Here is a 24,685-nt window from a genome sequence, read left to right on the forward strand (position 1 = left end):
TTTAACCACTTACATACCGCCCGCCGTTGTTTTACGACACTAATTTGAAGAGGAATATCTTTGTTATGGCAGTAGCTAGCTGCCATAACTCCGGTATCCTCTTCTTCAGCAGGCGGTCCTCTTTCAGATAAAAGTGGTCTCTGTGCCAGATTTGCCGTAAGATCACTGTTATCAGCGGCAGTAGAGGGCCCCCCTCACGCCGCGCTCCGGTGCCCTCTTACCGGAACCGCCAGCAGTGGCAGAGGTGATTGGGTCTGCTCTCCTGTTAGGCATTGAGACAGGTAAGGGGAAAATGGTCCCCGCCCATCTCCATACCATTGCAGGGCAGAAGCAACATCAAAACATCACTTCTGCCCATAGCTCTTAAAGGGACATTTTTTTTGTTACATTTTAAAATTACATTTAATCATTTTATTTTTTTATTGCATTTTAGTGTAAATATGAAATCTGAGGTCTTTTTGACCTGTCATGCTTTTTTTCTACTACAAGGGATGTTTACATTCCTTGTAATAGGAATAAAAATTACACAATTTTTATTTTTTAAAAGAATACTCTAAAAAAAATAAATAAAAGGTAAAATAAATAAGAAAAAAATTAAAAATTTTAAACGTGCCCCATCCTGCCAAGCTTGCGTGCAGAAGCGAACGCATACGTGAGTAGGACCTGCATATGAAATTGGTGTTCAAACCACACATGTGAGGTATCACCGTGATCATTAGAGCGAGAGCAATAATTTTAGCTCTAGACCTCCCCTGTAACTCAAAACATGCAACCTGTAGAATTTTTTAAACGTTGCCTATGGAGATTTTTAAGGGTAATTTTGAAGCGTGACATGTTGGGTATCAATTTACTCGGCGTAGCATTATCTTTCACAATATTAAAAAAATTGGGCTAATTTTACTGTTGTCTTATTTTTTTATTCAAAAAAGTGTATTTTTTCCACAAAAGTGAGCTTGTAAGACCGCTGCGCAAATACCGTGTGACAGAAAGTATTGCAAAGACCACCATTTTATTCTCTAGCGTATTAGAAAAAAAAATATATAATGTTTGTGGGTTCTAAGTAATTTTCTAGCAAAAAAAAACAGCTTTTAACTTGTAAACACCAAATCTCAGAAAGAGGCTCTGTCCTTAAGTGGTTAAGGGAGGCGTGGCAGGGGTGTGTCCCATGCCTACATACATTTTCTTATAGGTGTGCCTCATTCCCATTTCAGAAAGTTGGGAGGTATGTGAAAAGTTAGCAGCTACAAATACAAGACCTGTAAGCCAAGAAATGTCAACATATTACTGAAGTTACAAGATGTAATCATGAGTTGCCTTGCTAAACTTTTGGCAAAAAATGTACTTTCGATTTTTTACCAAAAATGTTAATATACAAATGTGCGTCATGAAATATATGCACAGATTTGGTCAGTATCATGATTCACCCTATGTGTGTAGCGGTACCCCCATGGGGGCTGCTGATTGACTCTATACCCCACTGGCTACCCCGACTCTGCAGATCCTCTCTTACCTCTGACACCTGGGGTTCCATTCTGCAATGTGACTTTAGCAATAAGAAACTCACACGATATCACTGAACCACTCAGAAAGATTGACAACAGTTATCACTTAATGCACTTATACAGAACATATAACCTTATAATCACCTGAAGGGGGTGTATGTGAACAGGTGCACAGAAGGATAGGTACTCAATATCTTCAAGATATCTATGAAATACCTTCTCACTGAGGCCTCAACACACAGACCAAAATGCAGTATATATTCTTTACATTCAGTAACACAGTGTAAAATTAAGCATATACACTAATAACTCCCCCTAGGCAATAATTCAGAGATCAACTTGTGAGTAGAGCAGCAATGCTTAGTAAAAGAAGAAGATGGTGAAAGTTCTTTAAACTCCAGATGTCTTCAGCTAGCCTGATGGTTAAACTGCAGTATATTGTTGTAATTTGTAATCCGCAAAGACAAAAGGAAAGAAATTACTGTAGAACAAAAGGTGTGCTGATGATTGCTTAACTTGAAGAAATATCACCACTTGTAAAGTCCTCTTTACATGTGAGTGCAATACAGTACTGACCTTACAGCGCAAGGAGAAAGACAAGGCCCCAAATTCCAGCTGTATAATGCCTCACTCAGCAATGCTATAATCTCTACTGGAATGGGCAGGTGTCCTCTCACCACAATAGTCTCCAATGGCTGTGGGGCTCCGTCCGGAATCCCCTCCTGGTGTCTCCGTCTGCTGAAAATGGTGCTGCTGCACCGTGCTGCAACCCCCGATGGACTGAAGTGCAGGTGGCTTCCAGTTGCTCTGAAGCGCAGGCCGGTCCACTTGCTAGAATAGCAGGGCTGTCCTCCAAGATCCCTCAGAGGGATCAGAGCGATCCAGCTCTCCACTTTATAGGCCGCAGTCTCTCACTCCTGGTCACACACAGACCTCCTGCTGGCAGGTGTTGAATGGCGTTCAGAGAGGCTTAAAATAGGCCGTGCTGGTCCTTTTATCACTCCTCCCAATAGACAGTTCTGCACAGGCAGTTTTGCATTGTCTGTCCTGTTGTCCAGGGCTGATCCAGCCAACAGAGTCACTTCCTCCTCCAGACTACATCTCCCACAATTCTTTGCTGCATTATTCTCAAAGAGTAAGGAAAAATCCGAACAGATTCCAGCAGACACTAGGGGGGCCAAACTCATTTGCAAACAACAACGAACTGTTCAACTATAATGACTATAGTGTCAAACCCCTGGCTACATGTGTTTAATTAATGACTTCAGAAAGTCTGTTTTCAGTGAGACAGAACCTAAGCTCAATTTACTGAGCTTTAGCAGATTGTTTTCTATAATGATTATGTAGTAGTAAAAAATGGCGTTGCTCTATCATGTAATGTGTATCATAAAATCATATACAATTTCATACACTGTGGTATATACCATAACATATAAAGTGCATATCTATAGTGCAGTCTATCTACAAGTGTAAGTGAATGACTCTCAAAATATGTGACGGTTCATATTCCAGAGGTGTTGTGTCTGAATAATCGCGTATTCCCAAATACAGTACTTCTCAAGTGAACATATATAAACTTTGTGGTGTATTTTCCATCCTTTTGACATCTCTGTGCTCACAGAACTCTCACCTTAGTGAGCAGTCAAATGCACTTTTTGATTACAAAGAATCTCGGGGCAATGTTCCACCAGTCCTGGCCTGGTTCCTGGTCTTTCTAATGCCTTTAGAGGTGTTAGGATATTCCCTTGTTATGGTCCCTTTACAGCATTCATATATTAAAGTAAAGTAAAGTGACCTCCCATGGTGTAGTAATTTAAAATCACAATATTTATTAAAAAATAGTAACTCTTACATTCAGTTGGTGAAAAATGCTTGGTATATGCAGATACAAGACAGTATATAGGCTTCCAACATCACTTCCAGTCTGGCAATTCCCTACGCGTTACGTCACACCATGTGACTCCATCCCTGATGAAGTCACGTGCCGTGAACAGTGAAATGCACCCCCCTAGCTATTTTTAGCTGCCTCCATCTTGAGTAAGGGCATATGATTCATTTAGCATTTACTGCCTGGAATCCGTTTGCCCTTAGCTGAGGCATGCAAGTAGGAGGATGTGCTTATCTGAGAAAGCCCCTCCTCCAGAAAAAAAGAAAAAAATGCAATGATAACTCCTGGGATGTGTGACATCATTTTGGACTAGGCCACAAACCAGAGCAACCAAAGAAATGTAAAAAAAGTTTAAAACAAATAAATATACATTGTAATACAATTTCCTATCTGTCTACTAATGATAGCAGCATAAGGATTAAAAATAGTTAATGCTGAATGAGAAAGTTTAGTTCTGATTTAAATACTACTGTATTGTATTAAACTTGGGTAGTTAGGTTAGAAGGAGTGCCCGGTGTCCAGAAAACTGAAACTTGGATGTATAGTTCTAAAGACGTTTATTAAAAGTGTAAACATGTACATCAAGCCAACGTGATTTGAGAGAATGGACTGCCTCTTCTTCAGGGCTGTTGTTGCATGCTATTTTATGGGAATGGTTACAAAAATAATATATTTACTGCAAGGTTTTCGAAAAGCAGAATGGCAGAGTGCCAGCTAAGGATGCAGAGGCAGCAAAACAGTCATTGTATTAAAGGATAAGTTCACCTTTAGTAACATATTACATGTATCCATATTCAGGGTGTAACATGTAGCATATTACTAATGCAGCAGCCTCACATGCACACCCCCCCAAATCCCCACTGTCACAGTGGGAGTGGGATCCTTTTCCCGCACACACTGTCACAATCTAAATACAGCATGACTGTGCAGGGCTCAACCCACACAGCTGTGTCATTCAGTCACAGTGCTCTGTCAATGAATGAACTACAAATCCTGTCTTCCTCCATGGAAGATGGCTTTTAGTTCTCAATGAACTACCAGGGCCCTCATCAGTTCATAGATCTACTGATCATGGGTGCAATGCATTGCAGGCTCCACGGTAAATAGAATATAATAAATGCACAATTTTCTACATGCAAAAATCATGAGCATTTTTTTTTTTTTTTTACAAAGGGTAACCACTTATCGACCACCCACCATCGTTATACCTTGGAACTTTGACGCTTTGACGCTAAATACCGTTGTTATGCAGCAGATAGCTGCCATAACCCCGGTAATTTTTAAAAACGGCGGATGGTCTTCTTTCAGGTAAAAGTGATATCTGCGGCGGATTCACCACGAGTTCACTTTTATCGGGGGGGGGGGAGAGGCCCCCTCCCCTGACGCCACGTTCCGGTCATCTGTGCCGTTTTTCCCGTGAGGCTGGAAGTTGAGTGAGGGAAAGATGGCACCCCCCCCCCCCCAAACGTCACTTTCGCCCAATGGTCCTAAAGGGGAAATTTTTTTTATTGAAAAAAAAATACTTTTTTTTATATTACATTTACATGTATATGTGAGATCTGAGGTCTTTTTGACCTCAGATCTAACATTAACCACTTCAGCACCAGAAGATTTTACCCCCTTCCTGACCAAAGCACTTTTTACAGTTTGGCATTGCGTCTCTTTAACTGACAATTGCGCGGTCATGCAATGCTGTACCCAAGCGAAATTTGCGTTCTTTTTTTCCCATTAATAGAGCTTTCTTTTGGTGGTATTTGATTACCTCTGCGGTTTTTATTTTTTACACTATAAACAAAAAAAGAATGATCTACGGTGATCTGCGATTTTTAGTGGTACGGCGACATTGTGGCGGACAGATCGGACACTTTTAACACATTTTTGGGACCACTGACATTTATACAGTGATCAGAGCTATAACAGAGCTACTGTGTAGATGTCACTGGTAGGGAAAGGGTTAACACTAGGGGGCGATCAAGGGGTTAAATGTGTGTGTTCCCTAGGTGTGTTCTGACTGTATGGTGATAGTACTGACTGGGAGAGGAGACATATCGTTGTTCCTACTTAGTAGGAACAAACAATATGTCTCCTCTCCCCTGACAGAACAGGGATTTGTGTGTTTACACACACAAATCCCCGTGCTGGCTCTCGTACCCCACAATCACGCGTGGCTGGCGGTGATCGCGCCCGCCGGCCACGCGCATCGGGTCCCCTGCCGTGCAGCAGCTCTTAAAAGGCACAACGTACCCATACGGGGTTTCACCCAGCAGAGCCATTCTCCCAACGTATATCGGCATGAGGCAGTCAGCAAGCGGTTTTAGAGGCCCTATCATGCTTTTTTCTATTACATGGGATGTTTACATTGCTTGTAATAGGAATAAAAGTGACCCATTTTTTTTTTTTTTAATGGACAGTAAAAATAAAAAATAAAAAGTAAAATAAATAAGAATTTTTTTTTTTTAAAGCTCCCTGTGCCGCCACGCTTGCGCACTGAAGCGGATGCATATTTAAGTATGAAAACGGTGTTCAAACCACACATGTGAAGTATAGCTGCGATCGTTAGAGCGAGAGCAATAATTCTAGCACTAGATCTCCTCTGTATCTCAAAACTAGTAACCTGGTGGTAAAAATTGGTGGATATTTTTAAATTTCGCCAGTGGGGATTTTTAAGTGCCAAAGTTTGTCGCCATTCCACGAGCAGGAGCAAATTTTGAAGCGTGACATGTTGGGTATCAATTTACTTAACATTATCTTTCATAATATAGAAAAAAATGGGCTAACTTTACTGTTGTCTTATTTTTTAATTTAAAAAGGTGTATTTTTTCAAAAAAAATGGCGCTTGTAAGACTGCTGCGCAAATACAGTGTGACATAAAGTATTGCAACGATTGCCATTTTATTATCTAGAGTGTCTGAAAAAAATATATATGTATAATGTTTGGGGGTTCTAAGTCATTTTCTAGCAAAAATAAAAGAGTTTTAACTTGTAAACAACAGATTTCAAAAAGAAGCGCGGCCCTTAATTGGTTAAACTAATCAATAGAAGGTTTAAAAAAGACGTTTCCTGTAAAAGTTTTTAGACCTTTGTAGTAACATCAGCTGTGCTTTTAATGGCAAATTTACAGTATTCCTATCTCAACCCATTCCTGAAAATTTTGTAAGCAATTGGCTAGCTTAATTTAAAAATGTAAAAAGAGGTCATGGCCACAATTAAGTGCTGTAGGTCTGAATATTCTTAACATATTTTTATTTTCTGCTACTTCATAGTTTTCCAAAAGTGCAAACTCCCATCACAGAGTTTTCAAAGATTATTTTCTTCCTGTACTAATAAAGTAGACCCAATGACTAAAATAACATATAATCTTTAAAATAGTAATGTAACTTCAAAGGTTATGCTCATTTTTTCAAATCTATGGTTTACATTAAAATAATATCTAGTGCCATGAGGTAGACATGTGCGCCGTCAATAAATTTGTTTAGTATTGTTCCGTTCCGTTTCATATTAGAATTAATTCGTATTTCAAAATTTGTGTCCAAAATTTCGTACGAAATACGAATTTATTACAATTGTAACAACAGTGCTGTGCTGCTGACTTCCTGGGGTTTTTTTAGGTTTGTTAACTTTTCGTAACAATTACGAATGTTCGTTATGATGAATTTAACATTATGAGGGGCTCCCACCATCCCTGTGCTGTACTGACTTTCTGGGTTTTTAACTTTTAGGTTCCTTAACTTTTTGTAACAATTACGAATGTTCGTTAGGAATTTGGACCCGAAATTCGTAAACAAAATTTCGTATTTCGTACAAAATTCAGAAGCATAGCAATTCTTATTTCGGATCCTCCCGAATGTACAAATTTATGGAAATTCTTACGAATTTTCGATTTGTACGAAACTAATCGCACATGTCTACCATGAGGGTTCTTGCTCAGACACTTCCTGTGAAGGGGTGATAACTCTCAGGTTCTTTCTTGTGTTGTCACCCTGTCACATGCTCTCACAATGAATACTATAAACGGCCATACTATTGCTTGCTTTGCAGGCATTTTTAGCTGTTACCACCTTCAGAAGCCTACTCTGAGAAATGAAATAGAGAGCACATTTGTAGACTTTGCTGTAAATGGGCTAGAGATTAGCAGTAATGGTGAGAAAAAAAAAAAACAAGTTGAAAACTGAATTTTCAAAAAAAAAAATGCATTGGTTTGGCCTCTTGCCACCCACGTAATGCATATCTGACACCCACATGTAGTAATCCCACATCTAGTAATGATCGGGAGCAGGTGGGATGGACTGCCCAACCATGTGACCCCTGTGACAGAATCCAACAGTCTGTCCTACCCCCCGGCCAATAAGACCCTTTTAAAGGGATGCCAGGGTTAGGTGGGAAGGGATTAACATACATGTAGTTTAAGAAACTAAATAAAATCCTGTTAGAGTTTAAATTTATTTTACATTACCACCAGTGGCGGCTGGTGGTTTTCGTTTTTTGAGGTGGCAAACAACCATCCCTCCCCACCCCCCCGGTCGGCCTGTGACACTCCCCCCCCCGCTCCGTCAGGTCCACTGCACCCCCCCGGGGGGCTCGTGGTCAGTAATCCAGCCCCGCACTTACTCCATCTAGGTTCTGGGGTACAATATTTTGTACATTTTGCTATAATAAAAATCCTCAATTTTTTTTTTTTTTTTAAAAAAGCTAATTTTTTTTCACAATTTAGGCCAATATGTATTCTTCTACATATTTTTGGTAATAAAAATCGCAAAAAGCGTATATTGATTTATTTGCTCAAAAGTTATAGCGTCTACAAAATAGGAGACAGATTTAAGGCATTTTTACTATTTTTTTTTTTTACTAGTAATGGCGGCGAACTGCTATTTTTATCGGGACTGCGACATTATGGCAGACACATTGGACACTTTTGACACATTTTTGAAACCAGTGACAATTATACAGCGATCGGTGCTATAAAAATGCACTGTGTACATGTCACTGGCAGGGAAGGGGTTAACACTACGGGACGATCAAGGGGCTAACTGTATTCCCTATGTGTGTGTTCTAACTGTGGGGGGAGGGGGCTGACTATAGGAGATGACAGATCGTGGTTCCTAGCTAATAGGAACTCACGATTTGCCTCTCCTCTCCTCACAGCACAGGGATTTATGTGTTTACACACACACGTCCCTGTTCTGCCTCTCGTGCCCGCGATCGCACGTGACCGGCGGTCATCGCGATCGCCGGCCACGAGCATTGGCACCCCCACAATGCAGCAGGCGCGCGCCTGCTATCCCGCTTAAAGGAGCCAACGTACATCTACGACAGGCTTGTGCCGACCTGCCGCAGTATAATGACGGCGGCTGGTCGGCAAGTGGTTAAACTCTGACCGATGTCTAACCGATGATGCAGGGCAAAGTCGGATCAGGAGTCGTGGGACTTTCATGTCGGAGCAGTGTGAACCCAGCCTTATGAGTAAAGAAAAAGGACATTTTTCATGATTTTCCAAGGGTGGCAGACAGAAATGTAAGCAAATCAATCCTGCTGAACAGAGGTTTATTCTGGTTCAAGCTAATTCATGGTAACCAAATATCTGCAAAATATGCGTGACCCATCAGGTATATGGGTATGCTTATCCTTAGCGGACCTTCAGTCATTTTTTCAACTTTCAATCTATTAAATCTTCTGCCCTTGTTGTTTTAACTTTGGATAGTAAAATTTTTTTTCTGATGTAAATACCTCGTACGGCCCTCTTCCTGTTTCTTGTCTGGTAAAAGCCTAGGCTTATGACATCATGCACAGCTCTCACTCTCTCACTCTCCTGAGAGTTTGCCAGGAAGGGAGGGGGGATAAGTCATAAAAGGCCAATGAGAGCTACAGGGCTGCAGAGCTGGAGTTGTGCATCTGTGTGTCTGAATAAATCCAGGAAGTGAACAGGCAGCAGCTTCAGCTGCCCACAGTTAAAATGGATGCAGTTAGACTTAGTAGAAGGAGATTTCTGCAGCATATTTGGCAAGCACAGAATCACAGTATATATAACAAAATATGCAAAGTGGTTGGAGGGAAGCTTCAGAATGGCAAAGTTGTTTTTATTACAAATTATGTGAGCAGACTGCAGTTCCTCTTTAAGGTGAACTATTTAAAAAATTTGTATCAGTTTACTCATGCATGTTGCACACCTGCCTGGTGGCCCCCTGTCCTTTCACTCTGATGTACAGACACTCCTAATGTTACATTTATATTCAGATGGACCTGAGTAATTAGAATATGAAGTATGATGTGGAACACTGGCACTAGGTTTGAGTGTACCAATTCACAAATGGAAAGATTCAATGAAGCATACATCTTTTATTCACTCAAATATTTCTAAACAGATCTGTCTTGTCTGGAAAAAAAAAAACGTCTTCAGGCTGGAAAAGTCTGCATACAAATATTTAGGTGAATAAAAGAAATTTTGGAATTCCCTGATTCACTCAATGATAACTGACTTGTGAGAGTGGTAGAATTGCTAGCTAGGGGTAATACTGGTGATGCTGGAGCAAAGAGAATCTCTTTGTGCACTAAGAGCAAGAGCAAACACTTTTACCCTTGTCATTCCTTGTAGACTTCTGTGTGGATATACCGGTATTTGTTGCTATTTCTACATCATACTTTAGAATACTTCTACTTCCTTGCTTTACAAATATATACAGTATCTCACAAAAGTGAGTACACCCCTCACATTTTTGTAAATATTTTTTTATACATTTTCATGTGACAACACTGAAGAATTGACACTTTGCTACAATGTAAAGTAGTGAGTGTACAGCTTGTATAACAGTGTAAATATGCTGTCTCCTCAAAATAACTCAACACACAACCATTAAGGTCTAAACCGCTGGCAACAAAAGTGAGTACACCCCTAAGTGAAAATGACCAAATTGGGCCCAAAGTGTCAATATTTTGTGTGGCCACCATTATTTTCCAGCACTGCCTTAACCCTCTTGGGCATGGAGTTCACCAGAGCTTCACAGGTTGCCACTGGAGTCCTCTTCCACTCCACCGTGATGACATCACGGAGCTTGTGGATGTTAGAGACCTTGCGCTCCTCCACCTTCCGTTTGAGGATGCGTCACAGATGCTTAATAGGGTTTAGGTCTGGAGACATGCTTGGCTAGTCCATCACCTTTACCCTCATCTTCTTTAGCAAGGCAGTGGTTGTCCTAGAGGTGTGTTTGGGGTCTGCTTCAGTATGTCACAGTACATGTTGGCATTCATGGTTCCCTCAATGAACTGTAGCGCCCCAGTGCCGGCAGCACTCATGCAGCCCCAGACCATGACACTCCCACCACCATGCTTGACTGTAGGCAAGACACACTTGTCTTTGTACCCCTCACCTAGTTGCCGCCACACATACTTGACAGCATCTGAACCAAATATGTTTATCTTGGTCTCATCAGACTACAGGACATGGCTCCGGTAATCAATTTCCTTAGTCTGCTAGTCTTCAGCAAACTGTTTGCGGGCTTTCTTGTGCATCACCTTTAGAAGAGGCTTCCTTCTGGGATGACAGCCATGCAGACCAATTTAATGCAGCATGCGGCATATGGTCTGAACACTGACAGGCTGACCCCCCACCCCTTCAACCTCTGCAGCAATGCTGGCAGCACTCATATGTCTATTTCCCAAAGACAACCTCTGGATATGACACTGAGCATGTGCTCTCAACTTCTTTGGTGGACCATGCCAAGGCCTGTTCTGAGTGGAACCTGTCCTGTTAAACCGCTGTAGGCCATCTTTATGTAGAGCAACAATGCTTTTTTTCAGATCTCAGAGAGTTCTTTGCCATGAGGTGCAATGTTGAACTTCCAGTGACCAGTACGAGAGAGTGAGAGCGATAACACCAAATTTAACACACCTTCTCCCCATTCACACCTGAGACCTTGAAACACTAACGAGTCAAATGACACAGGGGAGGGAAAATACAGCAAATTTACACTGTTATGCAAGCTGTACATTCACTACTTTACATTGTAGCAAAGTGTCATTTCTTCAGTGTTGTCACATGAAAAGATAGAATAAATTACTTACAAAAATGTGAGGGGTGTACTCACTTTTGTGAGATACTGTATATATATTTATATATAACTAGATAGATATACACACAAATGTAATAAGTTCTCTTAAAGTTGACTGTGGTGCAAATATTTACAATTTTTCTTTTCTTTTTTTAGTTACCTATCCTGGCCTCATCGGTGGTCAGCCTCTACTTCCTGGAGTTAACCGATGTCTTTAAACCAGTTCATTCAGGATTTAGCTGCTATGACAGGAGCCTTAGTATGCCCTACATCGAACCCCACCAAGAATCAATTCCATTTTTGATATTACTTTGCTTAGCATTTGCTGGACCAGCAGCAACAGTAAGTGTATATATTCTTTTTACTTGAAAGTGCTTTCTCATCATTTTCAGGTAAATTTCATACTCTGTTGCCTTTAGCATTTATAGGGGCTTTAGTGTGTGTGTTTTATGTGATTTATATGGTTTTGGCACTAATGGGCTGTGAGCATTAAGGGAAAGATGGATCTCTGAATGTTTATAATCTATGCCCTACTGAGATCACACTTCCAGCCTAGAGAAAATGAAAAACAGAGACAGTCCATATTAGCTTAAGTAATTGCTCCATGCAACAAAATAGGGACAAGTCTGGTCCTGCTAAACTCCTCTGCTTAAATTAATTCTCTGCTATGTGTTAAATAAAGTCAGCTCCTCCAATACCAAATTTCTTGATTTCAGAAATATATTGCGGACCTTTGCAGAATGGATTAGTCAGGTTCACTGAAACATCTTTCATCTTCTCCACGACAAGCTTCATCCGGTACATATTCCTCTAGTTCCAAAAATTATATTTTACAGTTCAACACTTTGACTGGTTGATGTGGCTGTCAGTCAGAGTTTGTTACCATACTGCACACTTCTACTCATTATGGGAATATGCACTGTTGGGACCTGATAAAGGAAAAATAAGCTGCCTGATCTTTGAAGGCTTTGTGTCACGTACCTGGTTGGAGGCCAAATTGACGATAGGGCTTCTCTTGTGGCTGAGCACTGAGCATCTCTGGAGGTGAGAGCAGGGAGTGCAAGGCTCAAAGAAGTAAGGGTGCCTTTTAGGTAGGTCTGCTGGAGGTTGCTTCCAGAGGTGCCCACTAGATAGTGGTCAGCTGGTCTGTCAGGACTGATGGCAGGACCACTGTTGCTCTAGGAGATGTGACCACTAGCGAGATGGCACCTGCAGAAGAAGAGAGAGGTCAGACTGGCAGTACCAGACTAAAGAAAAGTAGTCAGGATGGAATCCAAGGTCATACATGGAGAGACTAGGGGGTAGGCGGGAGTGTGGCCTGGAACACAGCCGAGGTCATACACAGCAATCAAGTGGAGCAGGCAGAGGAATAGTCAGAGGGGAAAGCCAGGGTCATACACAGTTACTCAGGAGAGGCAAAGTCCTTTGTGCAAGCTGGGGTAAAGCCAAGAGTCAGGTAGCAGGATGGTCCAGAGGCAAACTGGGTTGGTAACGGGAAGTCCATGGAATACAGGATACACAGGAGCAAAGAGTACTGGTAGCTTAAGATTATCCAGCAATCTCTGTCCACTGTCGCTGTCCCTATATAGTACATTTGCCACCAGTTCCAGCAGTGGGTGTGCATGAACGTGTACCAGCGTGCACAGGTGCACACGTTGGCGCATTTCAGTGCAGACGAGCACGGCCATGTATAGTATTGGGGCTATGCCAGTTCTTCTTCTTGCACATTTTTATTCTGATGTCTCCTTCTCAGCACATGCCCATCTTTGCTCAGAATGGTGTCCTGACACATTGTAAGCTATTTCCAAAAGTTGTTAATTTTTTCACACAAGATTGCAGTGTAAAGCTATGGTGGGTGCTAGGCATGCTATGACAAATTAGTGTCATCTATTAAAGTTATTGTTACCTTTAAAAAAAAATATTTGTTGAAGCTAAGATTATGAAATATTAAATACTTGTATATCCTAATTGAATATATATTAAATCATGGGCCTCTGAACCCATATTGTGTATTACAGACATCAATACAGCAGCAGAAAAGCAAGGAGTCTTTTCAAACGATTTAATAATGTTGACAACGATGACATGACACTTTCACCATCATCACAATAACTTGTAACATGAATCCATGGCAGATGGCATGTTTGTCAATATGATTTCTCCAGCAAGATGGCACCCTGAACACCATGGAACTGCTGCCAAACGGTGTCATTAACCTAAATGTTTAACCCATGAAAGAGATGCAAATCATACAATTTTACTGAGGTCCATGGGTCTGTTCCCTTTGTCTGCCATTTACTATTATTTGATGCTTTGTCGTGGATTGAGAATTCAGGAGCTGGGGTTTGACTGTCACACTAAATCAAAATGCAGCAATGGTGGGCATGACATCTACTCAGAAAAGACTTTCGAACTGGCAGATCTCATCATTAGAGCCTGAATATTAACCCTTTCATGACCATAAGTCATTAAAGCCCAAATGCTTGGGCCAAATTTTGCAGGATCAGTATGCACAGTTAACTTGGCAATAATTCTTTGACATAGTTGCCTACCTAAATATATTTTTTAATTGTTTTAATTGTCTTAACCACTTCCCGACCACCCGCAGTTGATATACGTCGCTCCTTTGACGTCAAATACTGGAGTTATGGCAGCACATAGTTGCCATAACCCCAGTATTTTCTGATAAAGTGGGCGGTCCGCTTTAAGATAAAAGTGGTCTCCAAGATGGATTCACCGCAAGATCACTTTTATCGGCTGCGGGAGAGGTGCCCACCCCCCTCTTGCTGCGTCCCGGTTGTCTCCGTCGCTTACCAGAGCCATCCGGAGTGGTAGAGACGATCCAATCCTTTACCCTGCTTGGCACTAAGTCGAATGAGGGAATGATGGCCCCCACCCGACTCTCTGCCATTGGACGATGGCAGCGACGTCAAACATCACTCACGCCAATTTATTTATTTATTTATTTATTTTGTAAGTGTAAATGTGAGATCTGAGGCCACATCTCACATTAAAGAGGCCTTGTCATGCTTTTTTTCTATTACAAGGGATGTTTACACTCCTTGTTATAAGAATAAAAGGGATCCAATCACTCTGAGCTCGCGCGCAGAAGCGAAAGCATACGTAAGTCGCCCCCACATATGAAAACGGTGTTCAAACCACACATGTGAAGTATCGCCATGATCGTTAGAGCAAGAGCAATAATTCTAGCACAGGAGTATCTGCTGCAGTATCCTCCCAAGCTGGATCTGTACAACAACATGACCAGCATATCAATTGCATAGAGTCTAAAATTGATGATATGTATGAAGCCCACAATGACCTGGGCTTCATCCAATTTGCATAGCAGGAGATTGTGACCGGCTCTCTATGGATCCCCCCAGTGGTTCCACTGTGGATCTCTGTGCGTCTTTCGGTCCGTTTCAGGTCCAAATTCAGCCAAATATTTGGGCTGAAATCGGACCTGAAACTGTGAATGGAGACGCACCAGACTCCTGCTGTGAGCCAGCGCGTGCTACGGTGTGAACCCAGCCTAAAACTGAAGTTGGGATGTGGATATTTTTGCATAGTTACATTGCTTTTACCAATGTAAAAATGCATGTGCAATACCTGAATGATCCAGGTGGAAGCTGAAAATAACTGTAGTGGGCACAGCTACTTAACAGTGATCACTGTTAACTTCCGGGTCCCATGCCAAGTGGCTGCCCTACTTATCCTTTGATAGACAACTTGCTATGAAAGTAAAATGTATGTTACTGTATATACACAGTTCTGTAAGTCAGTAAGTCACAGCTTTGCTCCCATAAAACAATGTAAATTTCTCATCAATTACATTGTCCAGCAATACCCACCTACTGCTGACACAATCAGCTGACACAATCTGCTCCCAACAACTGCTTACCACAGGAATCCCTGGGAAATCAGTGGTTTTTTTTTTCTTTTGGCAGGCTGATGGGTGTCATTCATTGTGATTAACACGGATCTGCATCAATAGACAACATGACTGATGATGGATTTTTATAGTGAGACATTTTTGAGGTTTTTTTAAAAATGTTTTAATAAAGGACTTGTCAAAAAGTGTGTTTTTTAATTTACTATGTACATTTTTTTGGGAGTGAGTAGGAGCACTATGTACCCCTTACTCATTCATGTAAGGGGACTGTGTCTGGGAGCACCCTTTTTTTTAAAGGATGCTTCCAAATTTTGTTTAGATCCCCACTTGCAGACCCCCACAATAATTGGGACAGGGTTGTGGAGAAGAGACTCATCAACATCCTGTCAATGTGCCCCTACATGTTGAGGGCGTATGGCCTGGTATGGTACAGGAGTAGGGGGTGCACATGCTCAGCTCTCCTATTCCTGGCCAATCTGGCTGCATGCTCAGATAAGGGTGAAGTGTACATTTTGAGAAGGACCCTACCCTTTGCTTTTTTGTGTGTGTGGAGTCCCCCTTGACATGAATACCAGGACCTAATCAAGGATAAGGGTTGGACATGTATTTTTAGATGGGAACCCATGCTATTTCTTTTTTTGTGGGTCCCACATTAACATCTATTCCAGACCCTCATCTAGGACAAGATTCTGGTATAGATCTAATATAGATAAAGAGAATCCCCAGTCATTTGTTTACAAACAGAACAAATCAGCTGGGAATTATCATTTACCAGCAATTCAAACAGATTTTAAATTTTTTTTGTAAATGCCAGTTTTCCTGTTGTAGGTTGTATACATCATACAGATGTGCATTTCACAGGAACATGCAGAGTATTTCACAGATATATTATTTAAAGGAATTTAGAATTTCTTAATGTTGCCCTCTAAGCATTATTAAAATGCTACTCCTCACTAAATGGAATTAAAAAAAAAATTGACCAGCCCCCTTCAGCCCCCAGACCATTTGTATAACAAGCCATTGCATATTAGGTTTGAAAATGGTTGTTACTGTTTTTACATTCAGCTCCTCTTTACTTTAATGGGGTCTTAAATCTGCACCCAAACTTTCAGTAAGTTGTGAACTTACCCCGTAAACAAACCTCACGTGTTTGGCTCATCACTGTTTGTATATAGGGAATTTACCAGCTTTAAATTTTAAAACAACAACTTTTTTCATTTAGTTTTTGATAATGGTGGTGTGCTATACAATAACTCACAGCAGGTTTTTCACCTTTTATAAATTAGGAGTGTTCAGAATAATAATAAAGACTGCTAAATATATGTTTAGTCGAGTTACTGCACTTTTCATTTTAGTCTTTCCTTATTAGATAAAGGCCACTTATTTCTTAAGGCATTTCACTTTGTCAATTTACTGGCTCTATATGCAATCAAAAAAAATTATTAAAGCCAGTGAAAAAAAGATCAGCTATCAAAACAATTTGAGTCAGATCTTATAATCTTTAAAAGGATAACCGACAAGGAAGAGGTCATTAAACGTATAATGTGCAGACAATTCTCCAACTCATAAAACTCCTCACCTACAGATTGTCTTATTGATTGGATGATTTTAGTATCGTTGTCTCAACTGCTACAATCTTATTCCTTGTAAAAGAAAAACATACGGAACTTCAGCCTGAATGCTGGGTGCAGCAGTTCAACTATGAACAGCTGCAAATTACCCATGCATTGAACCATCACCAGTTTAACTTTTTCCCCAGACAGATAATCAATTTCAAAGCAAACTGTTTCTAGTTAAAGCTTATTCTTCTGATGGATGTTGACAGTAGACATAGATTCTAAAATGTGTAACAGAAAGACAAATTATAGCAACATATCAGCAGTAGCACTGGTTTAAATCATTCATATCTATTGTAAAGGTTTGCAGATACTTAAAGTGGTTCTAAAGTGAAGATATTTTTTACCTTAATGCATTCCCTGCATTAAGGTAAAAATGTCCCAGTAGTCGTATTGCCCTCCTCACCACCCCAAATACTTACCTGAGTCCTATCTCGATCCAGCGCTGTGTCCTTCTGCAGCAGCATTTGTCTGTGATCCTCTACTGACAGGACACAAAGGCAGCAGTGGAAGCCATTGGCTTCCTCTGCTGTCAATCAAGTCCTGTGGAGAGAGAGCAGAGGGCCCCAAAGGCGAGCGGTTTGCTATGGGGAGACCCCAAAAATGGAGGTTCAGTGCCGCTCTGTGCAATACCATTGCACAGAGCAGGTAAGTATAACATGTTTGCCATTTAAAAAAAAAAAATAAAAAAAATATATATATATATATATATATATCAATCATACAAATACAGTATATACACTATATTGTCAAAAGTATTAGGACGCCTGTCTTTACTGCACATGAACATTAATGGCACCTCAGTCTTAGTCTGTAGGGTTCAATGTTGAGTTAGCCCACCCTTTGCAGCTATAACAGCTTCAACTCTTTTGGAAAGGCTGTCTACAAGGTTTAGGAGTGTGTCTATGGAAATGTTTGACCATTCTTACAAAGACGCATTTGTGCAGTCAGGCACTGATGTTGGATGAGAAGGCTTGGCTCACAGTCTCTGCTCTAATTCATCCCAAAGGTGTTTTATCGGGTTGAAGTCAGGATGCTGTGCAGGCCAGTCAAGTTCCTCCACCCTAAACTCACTCAACCATGAATATATGGACCTTGCTTTGTGCACTAATCCAATCATTTGGAGGAGGGGGGATTATGGTGTGGGGTTGTTTTTCAGGGATTGGGCTTGGCCCCTTAGTTCCAGTGAGGGGAACTCTTAAGACATCAGCATACCAAGTTATTTTGGACAATTTCATGCTCCCAACTTTGTGGAAACGGTTTGGGGATGGCCCCTTCCTGTTCCAACATGACTGCGCACCAGTCCTGACCTCAACCCGATAGAACACCTTTGGGATGATGTAGAGTGGAGACGGAGATTTGTAAAAGCCTCCTTTTCAAACATTTAAATGTGTCCTGTAAATTCTCCCAACAGGCCACAAAAAATACTGGGCCATTTTACTGAAAATCTGAAAGAGAATTTAAGTTCTTGAAAACATTGATGTATTCGGGGGTTGACAACTTAATGTGATAACAACCCCCTCAAGTGATTGAAATAACCAAAGCTTGCAGTTTTCACTGCATTTCACATACAAATATTTGAATTTTTACCAAACATTACTTCAATGCCTCAAATAAACCTAACACGGTCTGGTCTGTACCTTATAACTGCTGTTTGAGTGTGTTGAGGTGTACTTATAGTCAAAAACACACATTTTACTAGCCATTGCTCATATTCTTTGTAACCCTTTTATTTTAAAAGTGCATATTACATAAAAATACTCCACAAACTGCACACACACCTTCTCCCACTGAGCCATCTCACAGGTCAGTGGAGAGACAAATCCTTGTAGACACCTTGTCCATCTCCTCTAGTAATGTTCTTATTGTCAGTGGGTTAATGATGAGTCAGCAATAAGAAAGTTAAAAATTCTAATGCCTTTGCATGTAACAGTGCTCAAATCATAATTCAATATTTTTGCACATAGAATTTCTTGGGACACCTGTTGTAATGGCAATATTTTTTGTCATACGTACTCTTTATTATGGATGAGCCCGATGTTCGAGCCGAACGTAAGTTTGACTCGAACATCGGGTGTTCGCCTGTTCGCCAAATAGCGAACAATTTGGGGTATTCGCGGCAAATTCGAAAGCCGCAGAACACCCTTTAAAAGTCTATGGGAGAAATCAAAAGTGCTAATTTTAAAGGCTTATATGCATGGTATTATAATAAAAAGTTTTTGGGGACTGAGTCCTGCCCCAGGGGACATGGATCAATGCAAAAAAAAGTCTTAAAAACGTCAGTTTTTTCAGTGATTTTAATAATGCTTATGCCCTCTACACACGGTCGGACATTGATCGGACATTCCGACAACAAAATCCATGGATTTTTTCCGATGGATGTTGGCTCAAACTCGTCTTGCATACACATGGTCACACAAAGTTGTCGAAAAATCCGATCGTTCTGAACGCGGTGACGTAAAACACGTACGTCAGGACTAGAAAGAGGGCAGTAGCCAATAGTTTTTGTCTCTTAATTTATTCTGAGCATGCGTGGCACTTTGTGCGTTGGATTTGTGTACACACGATCGGAATTTCCGACAACGGATTTTGTTGTCGGAAAATTTTATAGCAAGCTCTCAAACTTTGTGTGTTGGAAATTCCGATGGAAAATGTGTGATGGAGCCCACACACGGTCGGAATTTCCGACAACGAGGTCCTATCGCACATTTTCCGTCGGAAAATCCGACCGTGTGTACAGGGCATTAAAGTGAAACAATGAAAGTGAAATATTCCTTTAAATTTCTTACCTGGGGGATCTCTATAGTATGCCTGTAAAGTGGTGCATGTTTCCTGTGTTTAGAACAGTCCGAGAGCAAAATGACATTTCTAAAGGAAAAAAAGTAACTTAAAAGTACTCGCGGCTATAATGAATTGTCGGTCTCGGCAATACACATAAAAGTCATTGAAAAAAACGGCATGGGATTCCCCCACAGTCCATTAAAAGGCCCTTTGGGTCTGGTATGAATATTAAGGGGAACCCCGAACCAAAATTAAAAAAAAAAATTGTGTGGGGTGCCCCCAAATTCCATACCAGGCCCTTCAGGTCTGGTATGGATATTAAGTGGAACCCCACGCCAAAAATTTTTTTAAAAATGGCGTGGGGGTCCCCCTCAAAATCCATACCAGACCCTTCAGGTCGATGGGGACAATGGCCTCTTCCCCATAACCCTTGCCCAGTGGTTGTGGGGGTCTACGGGCGGGGGGGCTTATTGGTATCTGGAAGCCCCCTTTAATAAGGGGACCCCCAGATCCCTGCCACCCCCCCCGTGTGAAATGGTAACATGGTACAAATATACTCCTACCATTTCACAAAAAAGTGTGAAAATGGTAAAAACGACAATACACGCCTTGGAACAAGTCCTTTATTAAAAAATAAATAAATAAAAGTGTCCCACGAAGTCCATTCATCTTCTTCTCTCGCTCCGACGGACCGAAAAAGAAAAAAAAAAGCCACACGCCACCACCGATCTGCCTCCATGGAAGGCCCCCGCCATAATGACCGGCCTCTCAGGTGACAGTTCTTTTATAATGGAGGGTGGGACCACACGATGACGTCGCCGATACATGATGCCGAACATTGATACATGTCCCTTGGGGCAGGACCCAGGTCCCCAAACACTTTTTATGACAATACTATGCATATAAGCCTTTAAAATTAGCACTTTTGATTATTCATGTTTGATCTCATAGACTTTAACGGTGTTCATGTGTTCGAACAAATTTTTTGCCTGTTCACATGTTTTGCTGCGAACTGAACCGGGGGGTGTTCGGCTCATCCCTAGCCTTTATGGGGTTTTTTTCAAACTGATCGGTAAATGCTCTTGCCAAATATTCTTTTGTAGTGCCATACATGTTCCTAAAACAGCAAAGTTCCTCTCATCTACCAATTCCATCACAGTATTATGCAACAACAGCTAATCCTGAAATGTCCTTGTTGTTCACATTTATGTCCAAAGCCACTCAGAACACTGGTGCATGATTATTTTTAACTGCTTGCTGGAAACATGTTTTCTGCCATTTTAGAACTCTTCCTTTCAACAGTTCATTCTGGAAACAGCAAATCTTTAATTCTAAAAATGATTGCTTCTTCATTTACCATTCCTTTAAATAAAACATTTTTTAAAGTAGAACTATAGGCAAAACATTTTTTTTCATTTTGGATATAGTAAGGGAGGGTTATAAATCCCGTCAGTATTGTTTGCCATTTGTGTCCCATTGGGGAGATTTTCCTTTACCCACCTATCCCATAGCCAAACAGGAAATGAGAGGAAATCACTGCAAATTAAGGCAAAATATCTTGGGGCCCCCTTGGTCACCAGAACTAGTGTCCCCATTGGAAGACTTCCTCTCTAGTGTTGTTCTGGGGACAAGCCGAAATTTGGGACTTTCTTTTACTTTCACTTTCAATGATAATGATCAACAGGACACATAGAGAGGTTAAAGTGTTACGAAACCCACAACAGTAAAATCAGACTGTATATGCAATAAAGCATGCTTGTTACACTCACTGTGGAACTTAGGGGGTTAATCCTCTGCATTGTGTAAAAAGAGAAGAAAAAAGGCACCTCTAAGTACAGACGTAAAACTTTATATTCCCCAAAAGGTTTAAAAACACTTACAGAAGGGTGGATGGGTAGGAGCATGTCATATTAGTAATACGTCCACGCTGTCCACACTGGTTGTTGGTCCCTTCCCGCTGACATCACTTCCTAGATTTGGCTTCCATGCTGTCTCAGACAGTCTAGCTGTCTTCCCAGTATCCAGGAGAGTTGTGGCTTCCATGTGCCGGTCACTTCTGAATATGCTACCCTAGAATTACACCTCCGGATATCTCTGAGACTCCTTGGGACTACAGAATGCCAGACCACCTGCCATATTACTAATATGATGTGCTCCTACCCATTCACCCTTTTGTAAGTGTTTTTAACTCTTTTGGGAAATATAAGGTTTTACTTCTGCACTAAGAGCTGCCTTTTTTTCTTTTCATTTTATTTCCAGAGTTTGCTTTTCTCTTCAAGTGCTGCTGGAAGTGCATGAAGATCCTCTTCTATTTCTACATAGGCTGATATCTGCTTGGTCTGTTACTCCGAGCGCCCTTATATAGACTTTTATCTGGATTGTGTAAAAAGACTGCTTGATCTTGTATGCACAGACCCTCCCCTCCCTACACTGCCCCCCTGGACAAGTCTGGATAAGACAGAGCCTTTGGAGTCAGGCTGCACATGCTCAGTTTGGTGTGTATTGCTAGAGAGTTTTGTTTTTATTTCTTGGGAGAGTGCATGTGATCAGCACAGGGCCATTCAACACTGTCCAGACATGTCCAGACATGTCCAGACAGAGAGTCAGGAGCCCTGCAGCCTCATGAGACAGCTCAGTGCAGTATGAAAACTCCTCCTACAAGCTTCTCCAGGAACTGATAGAAATCACAAGACTGCTATATACTGCTGATGAGAAAGGGTATTTAGCTGTTTATATTTACTAAAATAATTGCATTTCCATGTTCTGTGTACTGTGGGAGACCAGATATAGTGAATGCAATACAAATCTGACAGGTTTTCCAATCCATCTCGACTCTGTCCATAAAAACGCCTTAAGTTATGCTTTAGGTACTCTGGTTTTTCATGTTTGACAATATATTCTGAGAGTTTAGAACTGGCTTCTGTAACAGAGGTCTTTGAACATACTACTTTGCTTCTCATATTTTGCTGCTGCTTTCCTGACACATTCTGCTCTATCTGCTTCATCTTTGTACTTTTTCTCATGTTTCATTTCAAAGTGACACCATAAAATGAGTGAGGGGCACACAACATTTTCCCAACACAGAGTACATATGACTTGATCTCCGTCATCCACACCAGTTGAAAAGAACAATTGCTACACTTGACTGCCATTTTTCACTCTATTAACATCATGATAACCATGTCAAGTAAGCAACACTTTTCCCATTGTGCACTGTCAGTACTTAGGGAGCCAGGAGGAGATTGGAAATTAATATTATTATCAAGTATCTGGTGATGAATAGAATGTTGTATAGGCCTCTCTTGCACCTCCTGCCCAACATTCTTGAAGATGGAGACAGAGAGTGTGAGGGCACGGAGTGGAACGAGTGCCGGAGTAGCTGGCTGACGAAGTCCGCTTTTTAAGTGGATGAATTTGGGGGTCGCAGTCCCGAGAACAGGATACTGAAGTAGCTTGTCACCAGAGCAGGAGATGGTAGCAGAATCCGTATACAGGCAGCAACCAGCGGCAGCTGGGCAACAGGGGATCGAGTCAGCAGGCAGAGCAAGTCCAGGAAGCAGGCCTAAGTCGGTAACAGCCAGGCAGCACAGTATAGAATCAGCAGGCAAAGCTGAGTCAAGTAAAACAGGTCAAGGTCAGAGAGATCAGATGAACAAGGTTATAAAGGCGCAAAAACAAAGTCCAGGAGAAAACCGGGTCATACACAGGTAAGCTGGTTCAATGGATTGGGTCTCAGGAATACAGATACAAACTGAAGTCCATTCAGCAATTGCTCATGGTCACAGACCAGTTTAAATAGGCCACTTGGTGCCAAGTGCACATGCAAATTTGTATGTGCACGTACGTCTGTACATGTGTGAGTGCGCGCACAATAAACAGGAATAGTACATTTATTGCCTCTTTGCCTAGAAGTATTAGCATGTGAGCAATGCACCCGCTCATAAGCTTGTATTGGTTTTATGGTGCTGAGAATCTGGTTTACCTTACACTTATTTGTAGAGCTGATTTTCTGGCAGTTTTGCAGCATCACATAAAGATCCCAGGTCAGCCCAAATTAATTCAACTTCAGACCTCAAATCAACCCCAAACCCTTCACTTTTAGACCTTGAATCAGCCCCATATCCTGCACTTTCAGAAATACAGTGGTTTTACATACATACTGCAAGCATCAAACAATTGAGGAATATGGAAAATGTGCACTGACTGGACCCACAGGGTTATCTTACTGGTATTGCTATCTTAATTTATTGATGTTAGTGTACATGATCTGGTTCCCAGGCAGGAATCTTCATACCCACAGGATCTCCACAGTCTCCTGGGCTTGTAGTGTAATCTAACAAAAATTGAAACAGAAGTGCCACACCCTTGCTAAGAGGTCAAGATACAACTTTTTTCCAATAGAAATTCAGAAAATAGCTAATAGATGTATGGGCTGCAAGCATTCAGGCTGTAGGCTGCTTGTGGGCCTCTGCTTTTATGGAGCCTGGAGGTGATAGGGATTAAACATTATTGCAGATCTGAATTTTTCAAAGCCTGCAGCACATTTCGGATCAGCTTCAAATTCTACATATTCAGAGATCAGATTAGTCCCCAGTTTCTGCATCTTCAGACATCAGATCATCCCCAGTTTCTGCACCTTCAGACCTCAGATCAGCCCAAAACTCTGCACTTCGGAAAATGCAGGGGTTTTATCTACCCACTAGAAGGTTCAAGGAAGGAAAGGTGTGCGACTGCAGGCTGTAGTCTGCTTGTGGGGCTCTGCTTTTATAAAGCTTGGTTGCGATATGAAATGGATATTAAATGCAGAGCTGAGTTTTTAAAAAACGTGTAGTATCACATACAGATCTCAGATAAAGCTCAATTTTTGCACCTTCAGATATCATATCAGCCCCAATTTCCACACTTTCAGACCTCAGATCAGCCCCAAACTCTATACTTCAGAAAATTCAGAGGTTTTATATACT

The 24,685-nt window shown here is 41.2% G+C and overlaps 1 protein-coding gene across 1 annotated transcript in view; it reads left to right on the forward strand.

Annotated features, from left to right (window-relative positions):
* Nucleotides 1-24,685, forward strand: part of PLPPR4 (phospholipid phosphatase related 4) — a 227,179-nt gene that overhangs the window by 81,853 nt on the left and 120,641 nt on the right. The window contains exon 2 of the mRNA XM_073593104.1: nucleotides 11,589-11,774. Coding sequence (XP_073449205.1) covers nucleotides 11,589-11,774 — 186 coding nt within the window. The remainder of the gene's footprint in view (nucleotides 1-11,588; nucleotides 11,775-24,685) is intronic.

The sequence above is a fragment of the Aquarana catesbeiana genome, linkage group LG07 (assembly GCF_042186555.1).
Source record: "Aquarana catesbeiana isolate 2022-GZ linkage group LG07, ASM4218655v1, whole genome shotgun sequence".
In the NCBI taxonomy this organism is placed as follows: Eukaryota; Metazoa; Chordata; class Amphibia; order Anura; family Ranidae; genus Aquarana; species Aquarana catesbeiana.